This window comes from Colletotrichum navitas (genome assembly GCF_030913465.1).
Source record: "Colletotrichum navitas strain CBS 125086 chromosome Unknown LY79scaffold_7, whole genome shotgun sequence".
Lineage (NCBI taxonomy): Eukaryota > Fungi > Ascomycota > Sordariomycetes > Glomerellales > Glomerellaceae > Colletotrichum > Colletotrichum navitas.
In genome coordinates this window covers 17,103-34,155 of record NW_026850553.1, presented here as the reverse complement: position 1 = coordinate 34,155, position 17,053 = coordinate 17,103, and the positions used below count along the sequence as shown (strand labels likewise).

General features: G+C 59.5%; 5 protein-coding genes across 5 annotated transcripts; 3 read left to right on the top strand and 2 right to left on the bottom strand.

The window, feature by feature from the left end:
* Positions 1–127: 127 nt before the first annotated feature.
* Positions 128–3,010, top strand: LY79DRAFT_507268 (mitochondrial carrier domain-containing protein; the record flags this gene model as incomplete). Its single annotated transcript, XM_060553813.1, has 6 exons — positions 128–290; positions 354–434; positions 547–754; positions 1,034–1,959; positions 2,130–2,295; positions 2,458–3,010. The coding sequence occupies 6 exons, from the start codon at positions 128–130 to the stop codon at positions 3,008–3,010; spliced, it is 2,097 nt and encodes a 698-aa protein (XP_060418331.1).
* A 1,991-nt stretch (positions 3,011–5,001) lies between these two features.
* LY79DRAFT_666409 (uncharacterized protein) lies at positions 5,002–7,617 on the top strand (the record flags this gene model as incomplete). The annotated part of the gene is made up of 2 exons (XM_060563219.1): positions 5,002–5,943; positions 5,998–7,617. The coding sequence occupies 2 exons, from the start codon at positions 5,002–5,004 to the stop codon at positions 7,615–7,617; spliced, it is 2,562 nt and encodes an 853-aa protein (XP_060418330.1).
* Positions 7,618–8,205: 588 nt separating this feature from the next.
* LY79DRAFT_624587 (uncharacterized protein) lies at positions 8,206–10,883 on the bottom strand (the record flags this gene model as incomplete). Its single annotated transcript, XM_060562085.1, has 1 exon — positions 8,206–10,883. The coding sequence occupies exon 1, from the start codon at positions 10,726–10,728 to the stop codon at positions 8,206–8,208; it is 2,523 nt and encodes an 840-aa protein (XP_060418329.1). The 5' UTR covers positions 10,729–10,883.
* Positions 10,884–11,637: 754 nt separating this feature from the next.
* LY79DRAFT_666407 (mitochondrial carrier domain-containing protein) lies at positions 11,638–12,558 on the top strand (the record flags this gene model as incomplete). Its single annotated transcript, XM_060563218.1, has 1 exon — positions 11,638–12,558. The coding sequence occupies one exon, from the start codon at positions 11,638–11,640 to the stop codon at positions 12,556–12,558; it is 921 nt and encodes a 306-aa protein (XP_060418328.1).
* A 597-nt stretch (positions 12,559–13,155) lies between these two features.
* On the bottom strand, positions 13,156–16,550 carry LY79DRAFT_587193 (WD domain-containing protein; the record flags this gene model as incomplete). Its single annotated transcript, XM_060560742.1, has 6 exons — positions 13,156–13,344; positions 13,396–14,588; positions 14,642–14,852; positions 14,903–16,154; positions 16,268–16,352; positions 16,517–16,550. The coding sequence occupies 6 exons, from the start codon at positions 16,548–16,550 to the stop codon at positions 13,156–13,158; spliced, it is 2,964 nt and encodes a 987-aa protein (XP_060418327.1).
* Positions 16,551–17,053: the final 503 nt, after the last annotated feature.

Here is a 17,053-nt window from a genome sequence, read left to right as displayed (position 1 = left end):
GATACACTCCACGATATTATCCGTACCTGCCGCCGTCGCCGTCGCCGTCGCCGCCGCCGCCTTATGAGTTCCTTGTCGAGCCCGAAACCTCGACTCTACAGCCCTGCGTCCTGATGCCGGCGCCGCCATGGGGGTAACAGAATGGGTTGCCGAGCGCCGGACGGAGGTGGATGAATCACAAAACCAGCGGGATAAACGGGTCGAGGACCTCTGGAGGCAATTGGATCCTAATGGCTCGGGATATTTGGACTTCAAGGGGTTGCAGAAGGGGTTGAAGAAGATGGATCACCGTCAGCATCAATCCTTGTTCGAAGCACCCATACGGTTCGGTAGTGGCTGACCTTGCGCTGCAGCCATGAAAAATGCCGACGACATGTTGCGGAAAATCATGAGCGTCGTCGACACGAACCGCGACGGTAAAATCCAATACGAAGGTGAGCTGCATCGAGGGAGCCTGGCGGATGCTGGAGCAATTGGCTGGGTTCCCCTGTCATGTGGCCTGAGGGAATAGAACAGCTGCTGACGATGACAACACCCGCCTTCCAGAGTTCCGCTACTTTGTCGAGCAGACAGAGACGCAACTGATGATTCTGTTCCAGTCCATAGATAAGGACAACGATGGCCGACTCGACAAGACAGAGCTGCAGGAGGCTTTTCGACGGGCTGGGCTTGTTGTGCCGATGCGCAAGCTCGGTGCCTTCTTTGGCGATATGGACATGAACAACGATGGCTACATTAGCTTTGAAGAGTGGCGGTAAGTGTGGACGTTTCCTTGGTCGTTTTGCTTCTTCTTGGTCGAGTTTTGATCTGTAGCCATCTGTTTTGCAATCGTGAGCGCGTAGATGGATAGAGGCGCAAGGGGGCGTACCGCAGATGGCGATTTGCCCTCGGTGTAGCTCGGTGTAAGAGAAGAGGCGGAAAACTGGTCGCCGCGAATCCTTGGTTCTGTCCGAGTTTGTGTTTCCGCCGGCGCGATTTCGTCTGTTTTCTCCGATAGCAGCAGATTCACTGACAAGATGACCGACCTGCCCAGAGATTTTCTTTTATTTATGCCGACACCAAACAGCCATGCACCATTGAAGGCCGTGCTGGAGTATTATTCTTCCATCGTCACCCTCTCTGCTGAAGGTGACTCGATGGTATCGGAGGAGACACTCGAGAGCTCAGGTACGACCGGCTTCCTTCTGCAAACCCTCTTTGGATCCATTTTGAGGATCGCATCCCTTTCTTCGGACCGTGAGCCCGGCGCCACCGACGAGCCCCTCACCGACATCAACGGTCGACCTGTGGTTGTGGCCGTGCCTTCCCAGGAAGAAGCAGCCTCGCCCCTTCCCGGTCTTGCGCAGCTGCCCACTTCAACAACGCAGCAACAGCGGCAACCACGGAATAACTCACCGCACAACGGCAGCTTCGCTTCTTCCACGGATTCCTCCTCTGCCTCGCAGCAGCAAACACCGTCCACGCGGCCGATCGTATCGCCAATATCTCCTCCCGGCTATTCAGGTACCAGCGCCAACATGAACAATATGAACATGGAGGCAGCGGTGCTGCAGGCGTGCATCGAGGCCGCAGACGAGAAGCGCGCAGGCATCCTTCCAAGACTCCCCGGCGTCGGCACCTCTCAAGCGAACCGGGTCATAGGCGACAGCTCCGAGCAAGGCTCCAGCTCCAGCTCAGATGCAACTGTAGCACCCAAGACCAAGAGACTGACTGACCTCGCCCCTGATCCAGGTTATTTCATCGCGGGTGCCGTCGCCGGAGGACTTTCGCGAACCGCCACCGCTCCCCTCGATCGACTGAAGGTCTATCTTCTTGTCAACACTCGAGCGAGCACCGAGACTGCGGCTACTGCCCTCAAGCAGGGACGACCACTGCTCGCCCTTCGCAATGCAGTCAGACCCTTCAGTGACGCTATCAAGGACCTCTGGAAAGCTGGCGGTATCAGGAGTCTGTTTGCAGGTATGGACTTTTTCTTCTTCTTTCTTCTCCTCCCTCTCCCTTTCCTTTTCTAGCCTACTTTTCTAAACTGAAATCTCGAATTTCCGGGGTTTCCCAACGCTTAAAGTGCGGGTGTAGATAATGGAGAGAGAGAGAGAGAGGTCTTGGGGATTTTTCACTGACTTAACAAGGCAATGGACTCAACGTCATCAAGATCATGCCTGAGAGTGCCATCAAGTTTGGATCATATGAGGCCGCAAAGCGAACCCTCTCTAAGCTCGAGGGCCACAACGATCCCACAAACATCAACAGCTACTCGAAATTTATTGCGGGCGGCGTCGCTGGCATGGTTGCTCAGTGAGTTCTTCTCATATCCCCTTACTTGTTGCTTGTACTGCCAGCCACCGTCGCTACACGGCTTGTTCAATGGAGGAGTTGCTGTTGTCCTTTCTGGTGTTTTTGAGCCGACACGGTTCTCTTTGCCGTTTTTTGTTTCACTGCTGACGCCACGCCCCTCAGGTTCTGTGTATACCCGTTGGATACACTCAAGTTCCGACTGCAGACGTCAACGGTCCAGGGCGGCCTGTCCGGAAATGCCCTTGTTCTCGAAACGGCCAAGAAGATGTGGCAGGCTGGTGGTGTGCGCATCGCCTACCGTGGTGTCACCATGGGCCTGTTGGGCATGTTCCCCTACAGTGCCATTGACATGGGCACATTCGAGTTTCTCAAAACCTCATACAAAAAGTACATGTCGAAATACCGTGGCATCCACGAAGAAGATGCCAAGCCAGGCAACATCATGACTGGCATCATTGGGGCCACCAGCGGCGCTTTTGGAGCATCAGTGGTGTACCCTCTCAATGTCCTCCGTACTCGCCTCCAAACTCAAGGCACCGTCATGCACCCTGCAACCTACACAGGCATCGTAGATGTTGCACAGCAGACGCTCAAGAACGAGGGCATGCGGGGCATGTACAAAGGACTCACACCCAACCTGCTCAAGGTTGCTCCTGCATTGAGCATCACCTGGGTTGTGTACGAAAACTCAAAGAGACTCCTCGGCTTGGAGTAAGGAGGAAAACTTGGGAGGCAGGAAACAAGGGATTGGAATCACTAAGAAGTGCCAGAGCGTGGCATGGGATGGATCTCCTATTTGAATCATTGAGGAGGAATTGGAATGCGTTGTAGGGCTGCTTTCCGCTGGCCCAAGGGGGGCGGGCAGCCCATTTTTGTTACATAGCCATCTACCATGGCGTTTAGAAGATGTGGGGAGATATACCAGAAGACTTGATTCATGCGGGGGCGGAAAGAAATCGAGCTGGCGGTGGCTTTGCGAATGTACATCGGCTCGAGCCGCCCCAGATACATATGTGTGCCCAATACAGACGAATGCCGGCATTTTAGCGGCCGACGCCCATGCGGATGCGCACTGTTTGACCAGTCGAGGCTATGGTGACGTTGACGACGGAGGCGTGGAGGCCTTTTATGAACAAAGTGCTTCCAATGAGTCAGTCCCATTCCCCTAGAAAAGACAAGCTTAATTCCTAGTGATAAAAAAAAAAAAAAGCTTGATACCGGTAGATTTCTTGGCGTAGACCGGACTAAGAAGAGGAGTGCAACGTCGTCGGCCCGTCCTATACAAAAAGCTTACGTCGCGATCGTCGTCACCCTGTGTGCCCTTCCAGGGGAGTCTCAGATCATCAAGAAGCTTGATTGATGGACACTGGTCAGTGGATATGCAGGCGACGTTTGTGATTCGTAACCCTTGGGAAACGGCACAAACAAACCAACCCCCCCCCCCCCCCGTTTGGAAGCGATATCCGACGTCGGTGAGCCCGGGGAGAGGGAAGGGGACTTTTGTCAGCGTACGGAGTACTGTTGGCAGTAATATCGGGCAAAAGATGGCCCACCTTGGCGAGGGATTTTGGCGCATCTGATTGATAACGGCTCGCCGGGTTTGGCGACTTAGGTACACTAGGTACGAAGGAGTACTGTAGGTAGTTGCTTCGTACCTCAGTAGGCATGGCGGATAAAGTTGCTGCTTGGCTTTCTGCCCCCCATTTCCTAGTGGCATGTCAAATTGCACCGGAATCCTGGCCCTGGTCCGGTGGTACGACGTCCAACTCTTCATCCTTGCAAAGGATTGGTGGTAGGGTCGTCTTACATTCTCCACCATCGAAACTACCAATCGACCCCCGTCGCAAATCCACGCCTTTTCGTTGAACAGCTTCCTGTTTCGTTTGGGCGCAAGCGTGTTACGCAAGAGGAGCTGCAGCGTATTAGCAACTGCACAGTAGCATGCAACTGCGGGGCGTGTCTCACCGCGGTAGTCGAACAAGTCCTCGACACCGCCGTCGGTCGCGGTGACGGTACGCAGTCTCATATCTTCCCTGATCGACGAGCTGACGAGTCGCCTGCCCTTGTTGCGATGTCGAAATCCCTTCGCCGCATCAGGTACAGGCGCCATGGGGTCCGGGGATTACGGTCGGTCGGTCGGTCGGTCAGTCAGTCAGGCAGGCTCTTCCTGAGTGGCGCTCAATGCAATCCTACCGTTGGCTCCTTTCTATCACTCTCTTCTGTGTCAGTCTCTCACCCGTCCACCCATCTGTTCCTCCCCCGCCCCCTTCTTCCTGTCTCGACCAAGCGAACGCGCAAACAGCGTCGTGGCCCTAATTGCTCCTCGTTCCCGTCTTCACAAGTCTTACGATAATTGCATTGTGACAAAGCACAGCTTCGCTCCTCTAAACGCCTCGCGTCCTGTCAATCGTGAAGCGCTGGTCAGCATTCTGTCCGTTGTGGGACAGAAGCTTGCTTTGACGTTGACTGTTTGACACCGTTTCTTGGCGTCCGTTCTTCCCGTCTACGACGCTGCGCGTATCAGCCAAGTCCTTTTGTGAATCAGTCACTACCACTTCAGTTGGCTGTTCCACCACCCAAGGTTCCAGAACAAGGGGCAGGAGCTCAAACATTAGGGACCCAGCATTTGGAAACAGAACGTCGCAACACATCGGACGAAATTCAAGCCAAAACATTGCCCGGGAGACCGAAATAGATCCCGCCGCCATGCCGGCCCCATATTCTGACAATTTGTATTCGGCCGACGACTCCGACTATGATGATCACGTTACCGACGACAACGACCTCGACCATCACCTCTCACCAACTGACGGCTACTTCCAGAACAGTACATCGTCGTTGTCAGCCGGAGGAATTTACCCTCCGCAACAGGGACACTTCTACAGCCAGGACGACGTAACCAACGCCGCCTTTCCCACCTCTGCCGGCGTGCCGCATGTGCCTAACATCCTCGTCCAAGACCCGTCGCTGCGTTTGCAACAAGAGGGGTCCTCCTCTACCTCCAAGAAAGATCACGAAGCAAGGGAAGAGGCAAGACTAAACTCGCCGCCCGTTGGTAGGACCTTGTCGTCACCCGCCACCCCCGCCGACGACGACCACTATTACGACGGTTCCTCTACTGCAGCCGACAGCGAGGCGACGCCATCACATACAGCAACGACGACGACGACGACTGCGTATACTTACACCTCCTCCAACGCCCCCCAAAGTCCGTCGTCGTCTTATACACCCTACGCGCCCTCTGTCGACGCTCCCCTGCGCACGCCCCAGACTCACCCAAGAAGGAACCTGTACTCACACCCGGCCTCGCTGTTCCGTATCCCCAGAGAGGCACCTCCCGCTTACACGCCGTCTCCCACATCCCCACTGGCGTCATCTCCCACACCGTTCAGGAACTACCAGACCTTCAGCAGCAACATGGGAGCACCCGAGGAAGAGGCCCGCCTGCTGGGTCGCGACCCCGAGAGCATGGGCGACGACTCGTACGACAACCATGACCCGAGGCCATCGCCGTCATGGAAGGACAGAGTCCTCAAGAAGTTTCCTTGGGCTTCGAGACGGACCGTGAAGACGGCGCTCCTTGCCGCCTTGGTCTTTTTTACCCTGGCCGGGTTTCTCAGCATGCTGGCCACAACCGTCGTAAACGTGGTATGTATGACCCCCGCCCTCGCCCACTGTCCTCAAGTTAACAAACATCCTTAGCCGTCCGATAAATCCCCCTCAACGGAACCCTCAAAGGAGCTTGACCCCGTCACCGGCCAGCCCATTAAGGTCGGCCCTTCTGAACCAACCCAGCCCAGCGAGCCGAACAGCCCGATGCCCTGGAACCCCGCCAGGACGTGCTTGCAGTCAGAGTATCGCTTCGATCCCAAGGTCTTTGGCGTCTCTTTCAACCCGGACAAGACCCTGAGCATCATCCAAGCCGTTGAGAGTGACGCGCCCTCTCGCGGGTACCGGCCCCAGGTCACCGGCAACCTCGTCATTCGCCGCCTGCAAGGCAGCGCTCCTGGACCCTCTGTCGAGCTCGAGGTCGTCGCCAATCACGAGGGCCTCGACGTCGGTGTCGAGTGGGACTCGGAACAGCAACAGCTCCTGATCAAGGCCCCTCAGCGCATCGACTGGACCAGCTCTCTTCGTCCCTGCCTGGCTGTACGCGCTACTCTTTGGGTACCCGAAAACGCCGAGCTGTCGCATCTTTATCTTGGCATGACGCACCTCGGCGTCGAGCTTGCGGGTGACCTCTCCGTCACCATCAAGAACGGCTTTGAGATTGTCGCTATATCCGGCGACGTCCGCACCCCCGTGGAGCCCTCTAGCACGTATCGTCTCGCCTCACGCGACATTGTCGTCAAGACCATTTCCGGCGACATCTCGGGCTCGTGGCCGCTCTACGACTCCCTCAAGATCAGAAGCGAGTCGGGCGATATCCGCGCGAACGTCAATCCCCAACCAGTCCTTGAGTCCGCGCCGCGTCCCGCTGTCCTCGAGGTCACCAGCATCTCGGGCACCGTCAGCGTTAAGGAGCCCCTCGACCAGGCAGCGAGTAGCACCAAGCCCGACACCGTCATCCCGCCCCGCGACTACATCACCACGCTCAACGCCAAGTCTGGCGGCATTCGCGCCTGGGTCGCCTTCACCACCATCGCCTTTGCCGAGAGCATCAGTGGCGACGTCGCTGTTGAGCTCCTGCCCGTATTCAACATCAGCTTGTTGCAGTCCCTCGGGGAGCCCGAGCTGCACACCAGCACCAAGAGCGGCAACGTCGCTGTCAAGGTGCTTGAGCCCATCTGGGCCGAGATCGCGAGCACCGAGGGCACCCTCGGAGGGGAGAAGCCGAGGGCCAAGCCCAACGAACCCGTCGACATCCCTACCAACCCCCTGCCCGTGCCCAACATCCCCAAGATCCCTCGAGTGCCGGGTGCCCCGCTCATCCCAGGCATCGGACAGCCATTTAGGCGCAGCCCCCAATGGACCGGCAAATGGACCGACGCGTGGCCAGTCCGACGCTCCTCAGCGGATGCCTCCACCCAAACCGAGGAGCGCGACATCATGGCTAACGACCAGCCGCCGATGCGCCGCCTCAAGTCCACACACAGCACCATCAGCGGAACCACAGAGATCCACTACCCGGCCTCATGGGAGGGCTCCGTTCAAGCCGAGAGCAACAGCGGCAAGATTAACATCCGCGGCAAGGGCGTCACGATTGACAGCAAGACGACCTGGCCTAGGGCCGTCCATGCGCACAAGGGCCAACCCTGGTCTTCCGACGCCTCGCTCAGCAGTATCTCTGGTGACCAGACTCTGCTCATCGGCCAAGTCTAGGTTGGTGCAGATGGATGGATAAACCTGCGGTGGAAAGTCGCAAGGAAAAAGGGGGCGTTGGGAGTAATCAACGAACAAAACATCCGGATATGCGGGAAATATGTGGATGAACATCACGCTGTTATGTGCGATGAGAGGGGGAGGAGGAGGAGGATCCAAAGACCGGGCTGGACAAAGGATGGTATACAGCTGTCGTTACGGGATTCGGACTGGCTTTTTTTTTTTTTCTCAAGAATCACGGCGTTGGGAAAGAAGCCCTCATCGCTGGATGGGTGCGTTTTCATAATTACACATGTTTTAGCACCATACCATCGAGGTTAGCGCAACCTCGAATTTCCTACTGTTTCCAACACATATCCAACACATAAAGACATGAAATAGGCAACAACAAGACCTTTTGAACTGGCTGGCCTCTTGCGGGGTGTTTTTTTTTGGTTCCATTGTTTTCATTTTGATTAGAAAAACGGATTGCGAGTCTTGCCTCACCGCGGAGGGACCGACTTTGGTGTCCGTGAAGAAAAAAAGAAGAAGCCATTTTGTAGTAATACACGGGTATCTAACGCTGTGACCGACACACGACTCCGGTGCCTAAACCGCGACTCTCGGTTTCGCTCGCGTCCCCCTCAGCCTCTCCCGCCTCACCCCGCTGAGCCGCCTCCTCATTCTCTCCTCCGCCTTGCCCTCCTCCAGCGCCCTCTTCCTCATCACCGCGGCCCGCCTCGGGGTCCTCTCGCCTGTTCTGCTGCCGCCCCTCGCGCCGCCGCCGCCGCCGGCGATGCCGTCCAACAGCCCCGTGTCCACCTTGCGGTACCGGAACTCGTACTGCACCCACCGCTCCAGCCCGGGCAGGCAGACGCCCAGCGTCGGCAGCGCGAGCATCCGCAGCATCTCCTCGCCCGTCTCCTCGTCGCGGTTGACGGCGTACAGCGCGGGCAGCGTGTACCGCACCTTCCCCGGCGCAAAGCGCTTCAGGATCCCCTCGAGGCGCGCCCTGGCGTCGTCGTCGCCGTCGTCGCCGCCGCCGCTGGTGACGCCTATCCTGACGCTGCCGACGTAGCCGGAGTTGGATTGGGCGTCTGCGTCGGCATCGCCGGCTGCCGGCGGGGATTGGCCCGGACCCAGCGCTTCCCGGAACGCCTTGGCGTGGACGGGCGCGAAGGGCGCGACGCGGAACACGGCCTTGACGCGCCCCCGGACGCGGACCCAGAACCGCCCGTCCCAGAGCCGGAAGCGGCGCCACGAGTACCACCGCTTCGACTTGAACTCGTGCGGCGGCAGCGGCTGGCGGTGCAGCTGCGCGATCTTCTCCTTGTCCGCCACCGCCCTCGCCTCCGCGGGCTTGTCGCCTCCGCCGTTCCCAATGCCGTTCTCAGCGACGGCGGCGTCCGCCGGCCGGCCCCACTTGGTCGGCGGGAAGATCGGGTACCGCTGGTCGTCCAGGTTCTTCGCCGTGTAGAAGTCCAATTCGGGCGGCGGGTGCAGCGAGGGGTAGGGCTCGCGGACGAGGTGCCACCTGCCGGGCCCGACGGGGAGGAAGAGGACCGAGGCCTGGTTGAAGGCCTTGGGCGGGGTCGGGGGGTCGGAGGCGTCCGCGAGCGCGGGGAAGAGCCTGCCGACCACGGTCTGCAGCGACGACAGCTGCGGCGGGTTGCGGTCGGGCGAGACGAAGGCGACGAGCCTGCGCACCATCAGGGCCGCGATGAGCCGCCTGTGCGCGAGCCGCAGCTCGCGCCTCGCGTCGTCGTACATCGACTTCCTAGCCCCTCCCGCCGCCCGGCCGTTGGGTACCCCCATGTCGGGCAGCCGAACGGCCAGCGTGCCGACGTTGGGCTCGAACTCGGCGTCCACGCACCTCCGGAGCCACCGCTCCGCCTCGTGCTCCTGGCCCCTGACGCGGGCGTCGCACCGCGCCGCGAGCCGCAGGACGTTGTCCTTGCGCAGGGCCGCGGGCAGCGCGTGCTCGCGCACCATGTGGCGCACGGCGTTGCGCATCGTCAGCGTGCGGTCCTTGTTCGTCGCGTCCTCGAACCAGCGGACGTTGTTGGCCTCGCACGTCGCCACGAGCCTGTCCTTGCCGAACCCGAGCAGCGGCCGGTAGATCATGACGCCGGCGTCCTCGACGCTGATCCGCGGCATGTTGCGCGCGGCGGCGGCGGCGGCGGCGGCCCTCGCCCTGGCCGACGCCGAGCTCGCCGCGCGGGAGAGGGCGTCGACGGCGTCGGCGGTGCTGCCGCCGACGTAGGGGCTCTCGTGCCAGCCGACCTGCAAACCGGCGCGCAGCTCGGCGCCGTAGAGGTCCATGTCCAGCTCGGACCGCAGCTCCATGCGTATCGACTTCCAGTCCTTCCTGGGCGGGCGGAAGCTGACGTGCGGGATCCGCATCATCTGGTCGTCAACGTGGCCGCTCTCGTAGACGCCGTGCATGTCGTAGCACTCGGGGATGTTGGCGGCGGGCGAGATGCCCCGGAGCCCGCGGCTGCCGTGGCCGGCGAGCAGGCGCATCAGCACGGTCTCGTGCTGGTCGTCCTGGTGGTGGGCGAGGAAGAAGCTCTCGATGTGCATGGCGGCGCAGAAGATGCCGAAGCGGCGGTAGCGCGCACGGCGGGCGGCGCTCTCGAGGTTGGGCAGCGCGGCCGGGTCGCCCTCAACGCCCTCGGCCTTCCAGTTCACCGTCTCTATGTTGGCGCGCAGGTAGCGGAAGCTCCTGAGCTCGCGGGCGACGTTCTGGGCCTCGGCGTCGCTGCCGGGGCGGAGCCCGTGGTCGACGACGAGGGCCGAGATCTTGGTCAGCGGGTTGTCGACGATGCGCATGAGCGGCCTCACCTCGCGGAGGCGGTTGAAGAGGTAGGCGAGGGCCATAGAGTCGACGCCGCCCGAGACGGCGAGCCCTATGCGGCGCGGCTGCGAGGTGCGGGCATGAGGGAACCGGGGTGGGGTCGCGGCGCGGAGGGCGTCGGTGAACTCGATGAGGCTTACGGGCTTCGGCGTCGGGTGGAGGTATTGGCGGGTGGCGGCGGCGGCGGCTGCTGCTGCTGCTGATGCTGATGCTGATGCTGATGCTGCTGCCGATGCTGCTGCGGTCGCGAGCGGCGGGGAGTTGGTGAGGCCCATTCCATCGTGTGGTGGCCGGGTTCGGCAGGCTCTCAGTTTCGTTCGCCTGTGTGTATATGTGTGTGTGTGCTTGTAGGTCAGCGTTGTGCAGCACGCCCGCGCTGGACTTCCGTCTCTCTCTCTCTCTCTCTCTCTCTCCTTTTTTTTTTTTTTTTGTCCTTTCTTTCTAAAAGCTCGACGAGATCGATCGCATGTTGTTACTGTTGTTGCCAATTGACGAATCAGTGAGACTCGGAAAGCCAGATACACACACACTGACACCGTTGAGCGATGGATAGAAAAGAAGGGAAAAAGAAAAAACAATGGAGCTTCGGCCGTCCACCCGCGCGCGCCGGGAGCTCCAAGCTCGGTCCATTCGGAGGAAAGATTTCCCAAGTGTCTAATTAGTCCCCTGCTCGGACGGTCCACCGATGCCTCGGCGAGTCGGAGCTCCAACGCAGGACCCCTGCTGTAGCCTTTTTTTTTTCTCCTGCCAGCAGGGGAGGGCAGATGGGTGGGTGTGCGGGTGAACATCCGATCGTAGCTCCGATATCTAACATCTCGCGATATCTACGCCTTATCCACAAACACCTTTCTCCCTCAACCTCCTCCCCCCCCCTTCCCGTAGCACCAATGATTGGTACTTGGTCGTCGTCATAACACCGGGCTCCGGCCTTTCACTCTTTTCCACCATCCAATCACGCCAATCGAGCCGTACCAGGCTCTCTCTGTCGCACACTCGCAATCGTCCATCCAGCACGCGGCCAAAAACCCGCTACAGGCCTCGACCCCAATCCGTTTCTGACACCTCTGCCTCCCGAGAACTCGAATCCCCTCGAACTTTTATCCCTCCCATCCGACTGTTCCTCCTCTAACGACGCGGAACGTCCAGAAAGAGGGCACGCCTCCAAGCAAAAAATAAAAAATAAAATGTCCTCCTCGAACCCCCCCTTCACGACAGCCCTGCTCGCGGGCGGCATCGCCGGCACCACCGTCGACCTCTCCCTCTTCCCCCTCGACACCCTCAAGACCCGCCTCCAGTCCTCGGCCGGCTTCTTTCCCTCGGGCGGCTTCACCGGCATCTACCGCGGCATCGGCTCCGCCGTCGTTGGCTCCGCCCCGGGCGCCGCCTTCTTCTTCTGCACCTACGAGGGCTCCAAGTCCCTCATCTCCTCCCGCCTCGCCTCCCTCTCCTCCTCCTCGTCGGTCCTCGGCGGCCACAAGGCCGGCTGGGTCGACCCCGTCTCCCACATGCTCGCCGCCTCCCTCGGCGAGATCGCCGCCTGCGCCGTCCGCGTCCCCACCGAGGTCGTCAAGCAGCGCGCCCAGGCCGGCCAGCACGGCGGCTCCTCCCTCCTCGCCTTCCGCTCCATCCTTGCTCAGTACAACACCCCCGCCGGCCTCGCCGGCGTCTGGCGCGAGCTCTACCGCGGTTGGTCCATCACCGTCCTCCGCGAGGTACCCTTCACCATCATCCAGTTCCCCCTCTGGGAGCGCCTGAAGCGCTGGGGTCGCGAGCGCAAGCAGAACAAGAACTGGAAGCTCGGCCCCGGCGCCCGCCAGACCGAGTACGAGGTCAGCGCCGTCGAGAGCGCCCTGTACGGCAGCGTCGCCGGCGCTGCCGCCGCCGGCATCACGACGCCCCTCGACGTGCTCAAGACGAGGGTCATGTTGAGCCAGCAAAAGGAAAGGGTTGGCGACGTGCTCAAGACGATATACAAGGAGCATGGCATCCGCCCTTTCTTCGCTGGTATCGGACCGAGAGTCATGTGGATCAGCATCGGCGGCGCCATCTTCCTCGGCAGTTACCAGTTTGCGGCAAACACCCTGACCGGTGCTGTGATATCATGATAATCTACGGGTTTTAGGGGAGGGGAGGGGGGGGGTCGAATCGAGGTAGATATGCGCCCGCGTAGTCGCGTAGAAGCATCATGTGCCATGATCCGGAGGAGGGCAGCTGGCGGCGTGAAAAGAAAGATTCTGTATTTGGGGGAGGGCCCGCATCCGTCCCCCTTTCGCTGTATAAACATGCTGAGGTATCCAGCCGCATTAGATGGGCTGCGCTTGATAACTTTTCCGCTATGTACATTACTGAAAACGCCATAATACCCGTACTGATAGAAGTCATAGGCCGCCCCACTCATACTTCTTGGTCCGCGTTATTGTACACGAACCAACTGTCCATGAGTATTTTACAAACATCAAACGACCTCTGTACCAGCCATATTCCCTGGTTGGTCGCATACTGTTGACCATCCGACCCTATCGCGAAGCCGGAGGCGGTGCTGTCGACGAAGACGACGGCACGGTGATTTGCGATGCGGCCTGCTGCAGGTACTTTTGTTGGACTGCCATGTTGGCCACTCGGTTGACCTTGAATTCCTCCTCTCGACGTCCGCGCACTCGCAAACGTGACCTTTGTCGCCGCCACCAACTAGACAGCCGAGACTATACTGTCGCCTGGGGGGGCGTCGCGGTGTCTTGCGAGGGAGCCGTATCCGATTCCACGGCCTGGGGCTCGGGCGGTGGGTTTGGGATCTGCTTGCGACCGTTCGCCTTGTACTGGAGCTGGACGTCGTTACCGCCCTTCCAAATGTGGGCTCGCAGGGTCGCAAGTGTCATGGTGATCGGGAGGAGCTATTCAAGTCAGTACAGAATACACGTGGCGCGCAAGTCGAGCCAACTCACCTGGTCGTTGCAGTACAGTTCCAAGTACTCGTGAGGCAGGAGCGCGTCCGGCTCCGGATTCTCGGACTGGGGTTCGATCCGCTCAGCAACGTAGGCCAGAATCTTCTTCACTCGCAGCATCCTATTGGCGTTGAGGCGGTTGTTGCCGTCCGTCGTTGCGATGTCGGGCAGGCTGTTCTGCCACGGCTGAAGAACGAACGAGACCTTGACTGGCTCCTTGAAAGGAATTTGGTTCGTGAGAAGAACCTCCCCCAACCACATGGGACCACGCTGTTCAATAATGTCCGCGCCCTTTCCTACAGTCTCTACTGTGCCCTGGTAAATGTTGGCGCTGCCACCAGTCGTCTCTTCCTGGAGCACGACTTTTGTACCGGGTGGCAGCTTGAGCACCGGCGTGTCGTTTGCCAGGCTTGGGGTGACCTTGGTCTCAATGAGCTTATCGGGGTTGTCTGTGAGTGACTTATCGTAGTCGTTGCGAATCTTCTGGATGGCGCCTAGAAAACTGTCGTCCACCTCCTTCTCGTGTGTCGATGACTCCTCCGACTCCTCAGCCTTCTCGTCCACCACGACAGGCTTCTCCGGAGCGGTCGTCGAAGCAGATCTTCCAATCTTCTTGCTTCCAAAAGACATGTTCATGCGGAACTTCTTTTTACCAAATGGCGTGCTAGGGGCCTTTCCGTTGGCGGCATCTTTGTCTTTCTCCTTTTCCTTGTCTTTGCCCGTATCCGCGTTGGCTTTGGACTCGGCAGGGGCCGTCTGCTCAGCAGGTGTCGCCGGCGCAGCTGTGGGTTTCGAAGCACCCTCAATGGGCCCGATGGCACTGGTGAAGTAGTCCTCCTTCTCACTCGAAGGCCGGCTGAGCTGAGACGACTTGTTGTCGAGCGGGCTAGTAGGCGTCGCCAACCCTTCCGGCACGTCCTGAAGCTTGCTAGAAGTGCCAGGGGTTGCCAGGCCGATAGCCATGCCGGGCGTCATGGGATAGTGGGAGCCGTTGGCCCGCGGGGTCGTTCCCGAGTTCTCGTCCCAGGAGCCGCCTTCGGGGATAGTTATTGATGATGGTGGGTTTGCACGGCTTGCCGCTAGTCTCCGCTCCACGGACTCGTTGAGCGTCTGACGGTACGCCTCGTCTCTCTTGATTTCTTCGTCGATCAAGCCGGAAAACAAATAACGAAGGACCCATTTGCCAAGGTTGACTAGGACGATGTCAGTGAATGCTCCAGCTGAGTAGTAATGCAATGCAGCTTACTCCTCTGGTCTTCCCGGAACTCCACCGGCTCTTCCAACTCCAGGTCGTCCGCATACATCTCTGCGTCGAAGCAGTTGAACGGTTCCAGGACCACGGTCAAGCTTCCCGAGCTGATATCGATGGAACACCATGGGGCCACTGCCTCAAGGGTGTTGACTTCTGGCTCAACGTCCTCGAGATGCCTCTTGGAGAACTTTTGAATCGGTTGGCACTACAGTCGTCAGCTGCTGCTTACGCCTCCAGTAACCCAGATGGGCTTACCTTGATCAGATCCCACAGGAGAACATCGCCGGCCGTGTCTAGCGTCAGGACCCTCCTCCTATCGTTTAAGAGCCTGTGCTTGACGAGACCGAACTGGCCCTCAATTGTTTCCTCCGGGTTCAGGTTGATGGGCTCGGTTGCTTGAGGCACGGAGTGGCCAGTGGCAGGAGGGGAGTCCGGGCCGGAGTTGGTCTGGATGGGGAATGCGGCCGTGTTGGAGATTCTCAGAATAGAACTGGGAGAGATCTCCTTCTTTGGTGAGTTGGCAGGCGGAGGGTTCAACGGCTGCCTGGGCCTCGAAGCCGTGGATGCTGCGCGTTGGCGTCGGAAAGCCTCGGGGAGCTGTAGACTGGGACCCGTGTCGACATTGGACCAGCGGTTGATGGACGAGGTATTGGTGGCGGTCCAGATGTAGTCGCCTGCGGCCACGACCTTGCTGATAGAATGAGACTCGTGGGCCACGGCGACGGAGAGTCCCTCGTCCAAGTCTTCGTGGCTCCCTCGCACGTCCGTCTTGACGACGAAACCAGAGCGGTCACTGCTGTAAAAGGTGCCCAGCTCGGGGTCGTCCGAGAATAGCGACCAGACGCTGTCCTCGTGCATGGTGAAGGTGTACATGCAACGACCAGCGGTGACACTCCAGAGCTTGATTGTGTGGTCGGAGCTGGCGGTCAGGACCTTGTCGCCGGCCTCATTGAGCAAGATGCCGCGCACATTGTCTGTGTGGCCGACGAACTTGGTAACCCTCTTGCCGGAGCGGGGGTCCCAAAGACGGACAACAGACTCGGGACCGCCGTTGGCCATGATGTTGTGACCAACACTCAGAGCATAAACGGAGCCTTTCTCGGCAATCTCGTCTCCTCGGGTGTCGATCTCGAGCGTCTTGCCGCCTCCATTCAGGTCCCACAGGTATATCTTGCGGTCGAAACCGCCGGAAGCGACCCAGTTGACGGAGCCGCCGGGTGGGGTTGCGACACACTTGACGTAGTCGGCGTGCTCTCCGATGGTGGCGGGGATATGGTCCGTCTCGGAGTGTGGGCGCCAGACCTTGACGGTCAGGTCGTTGGAGGCGGTAACGACGGCCGAGTTGTTGTTTGCGAGGACAATGTCGTTGATCCAGGCCATGTGCGCCTGGGTTTGGGAGCGGAAGGTTGTCTTGGTCTTGGTGTCGGAGGGGGGCGCGCTGCCGCCGCCGTGGAGGTACAAGTTGAGGTCCCATGCGCAGATGTAGCCATCGCGGGCTCCCGAGTAGCTGTGTGCAGGCGCGACATGTCAGCGACCGTAGGCGCGCGCGAGAGGGAGAGAGGGAGAGAGGGAGAGAGAGCAATAGCGGATGTCGGGGATGATGTAGTCTCGGGATCTTACAGGATGGCATTCTCCTTGTCGACGGCGAGACCATTGACGCCTAGCCTGTGGCCGCCGCCTTGGGAACCAGCTGGAAGCTCGAGGACTGCGGCACATGACGATTAGCACGGGCGAGCGACGGCCAAGAGTGCGAGTGTTGCGATGGAAGTAGAGGTTCGTGTCGCTCGACGCGGGTGGACGTGCGGGGTTGAGCCGTGGGCTTCAGCCAGCATACGACGGGAAGCGTAGCAAGGCGGCACACAAACTCACCATAGCTGATCCTTTGGCGCGCCTTCTTAGCCATATCGAGCGGTAGCGCGAGGGGGGTTCGATTATAGATTACGCATGCAATAGTGAAACAATGCAGATGGAATGACGGGATGCAATGCTAAGGCAAGAGGAAAAGAGAAGCATGGACGGGCGAGCGAGCAAGCAAGAGAGCAAGCAAGCAAGCAAGCAAGCAATGGTATGTATTCTGGGGTTGGCGATGTTGCGAAGAATGGATGTGGTGGTGGCTACGGGAGGAAGAGAGAGAGAGAGAAGAGTGGTGTGTGTGTGTGTGTTGGTGTGTGCGTCTGTGTGCGTGATGGAGGGAGCACGGGTCAAGCAAGGAAGGTATGATGATGCATGGGGTGGATTGGACGGGCTAGAGTAAAGTAGACGGGGTCGGGATGGGATGGGGTCAGCGAGGTGCACCTGCGCGTTGGAGCAGAAGCGGGAAGCTGGCGCAAACCAGGGCGTTGGAAGGATCCATTGCATTGCAGGATCCATGACTGCCACCTGAGGTCGGGGTAGGAAGAAGTAGTG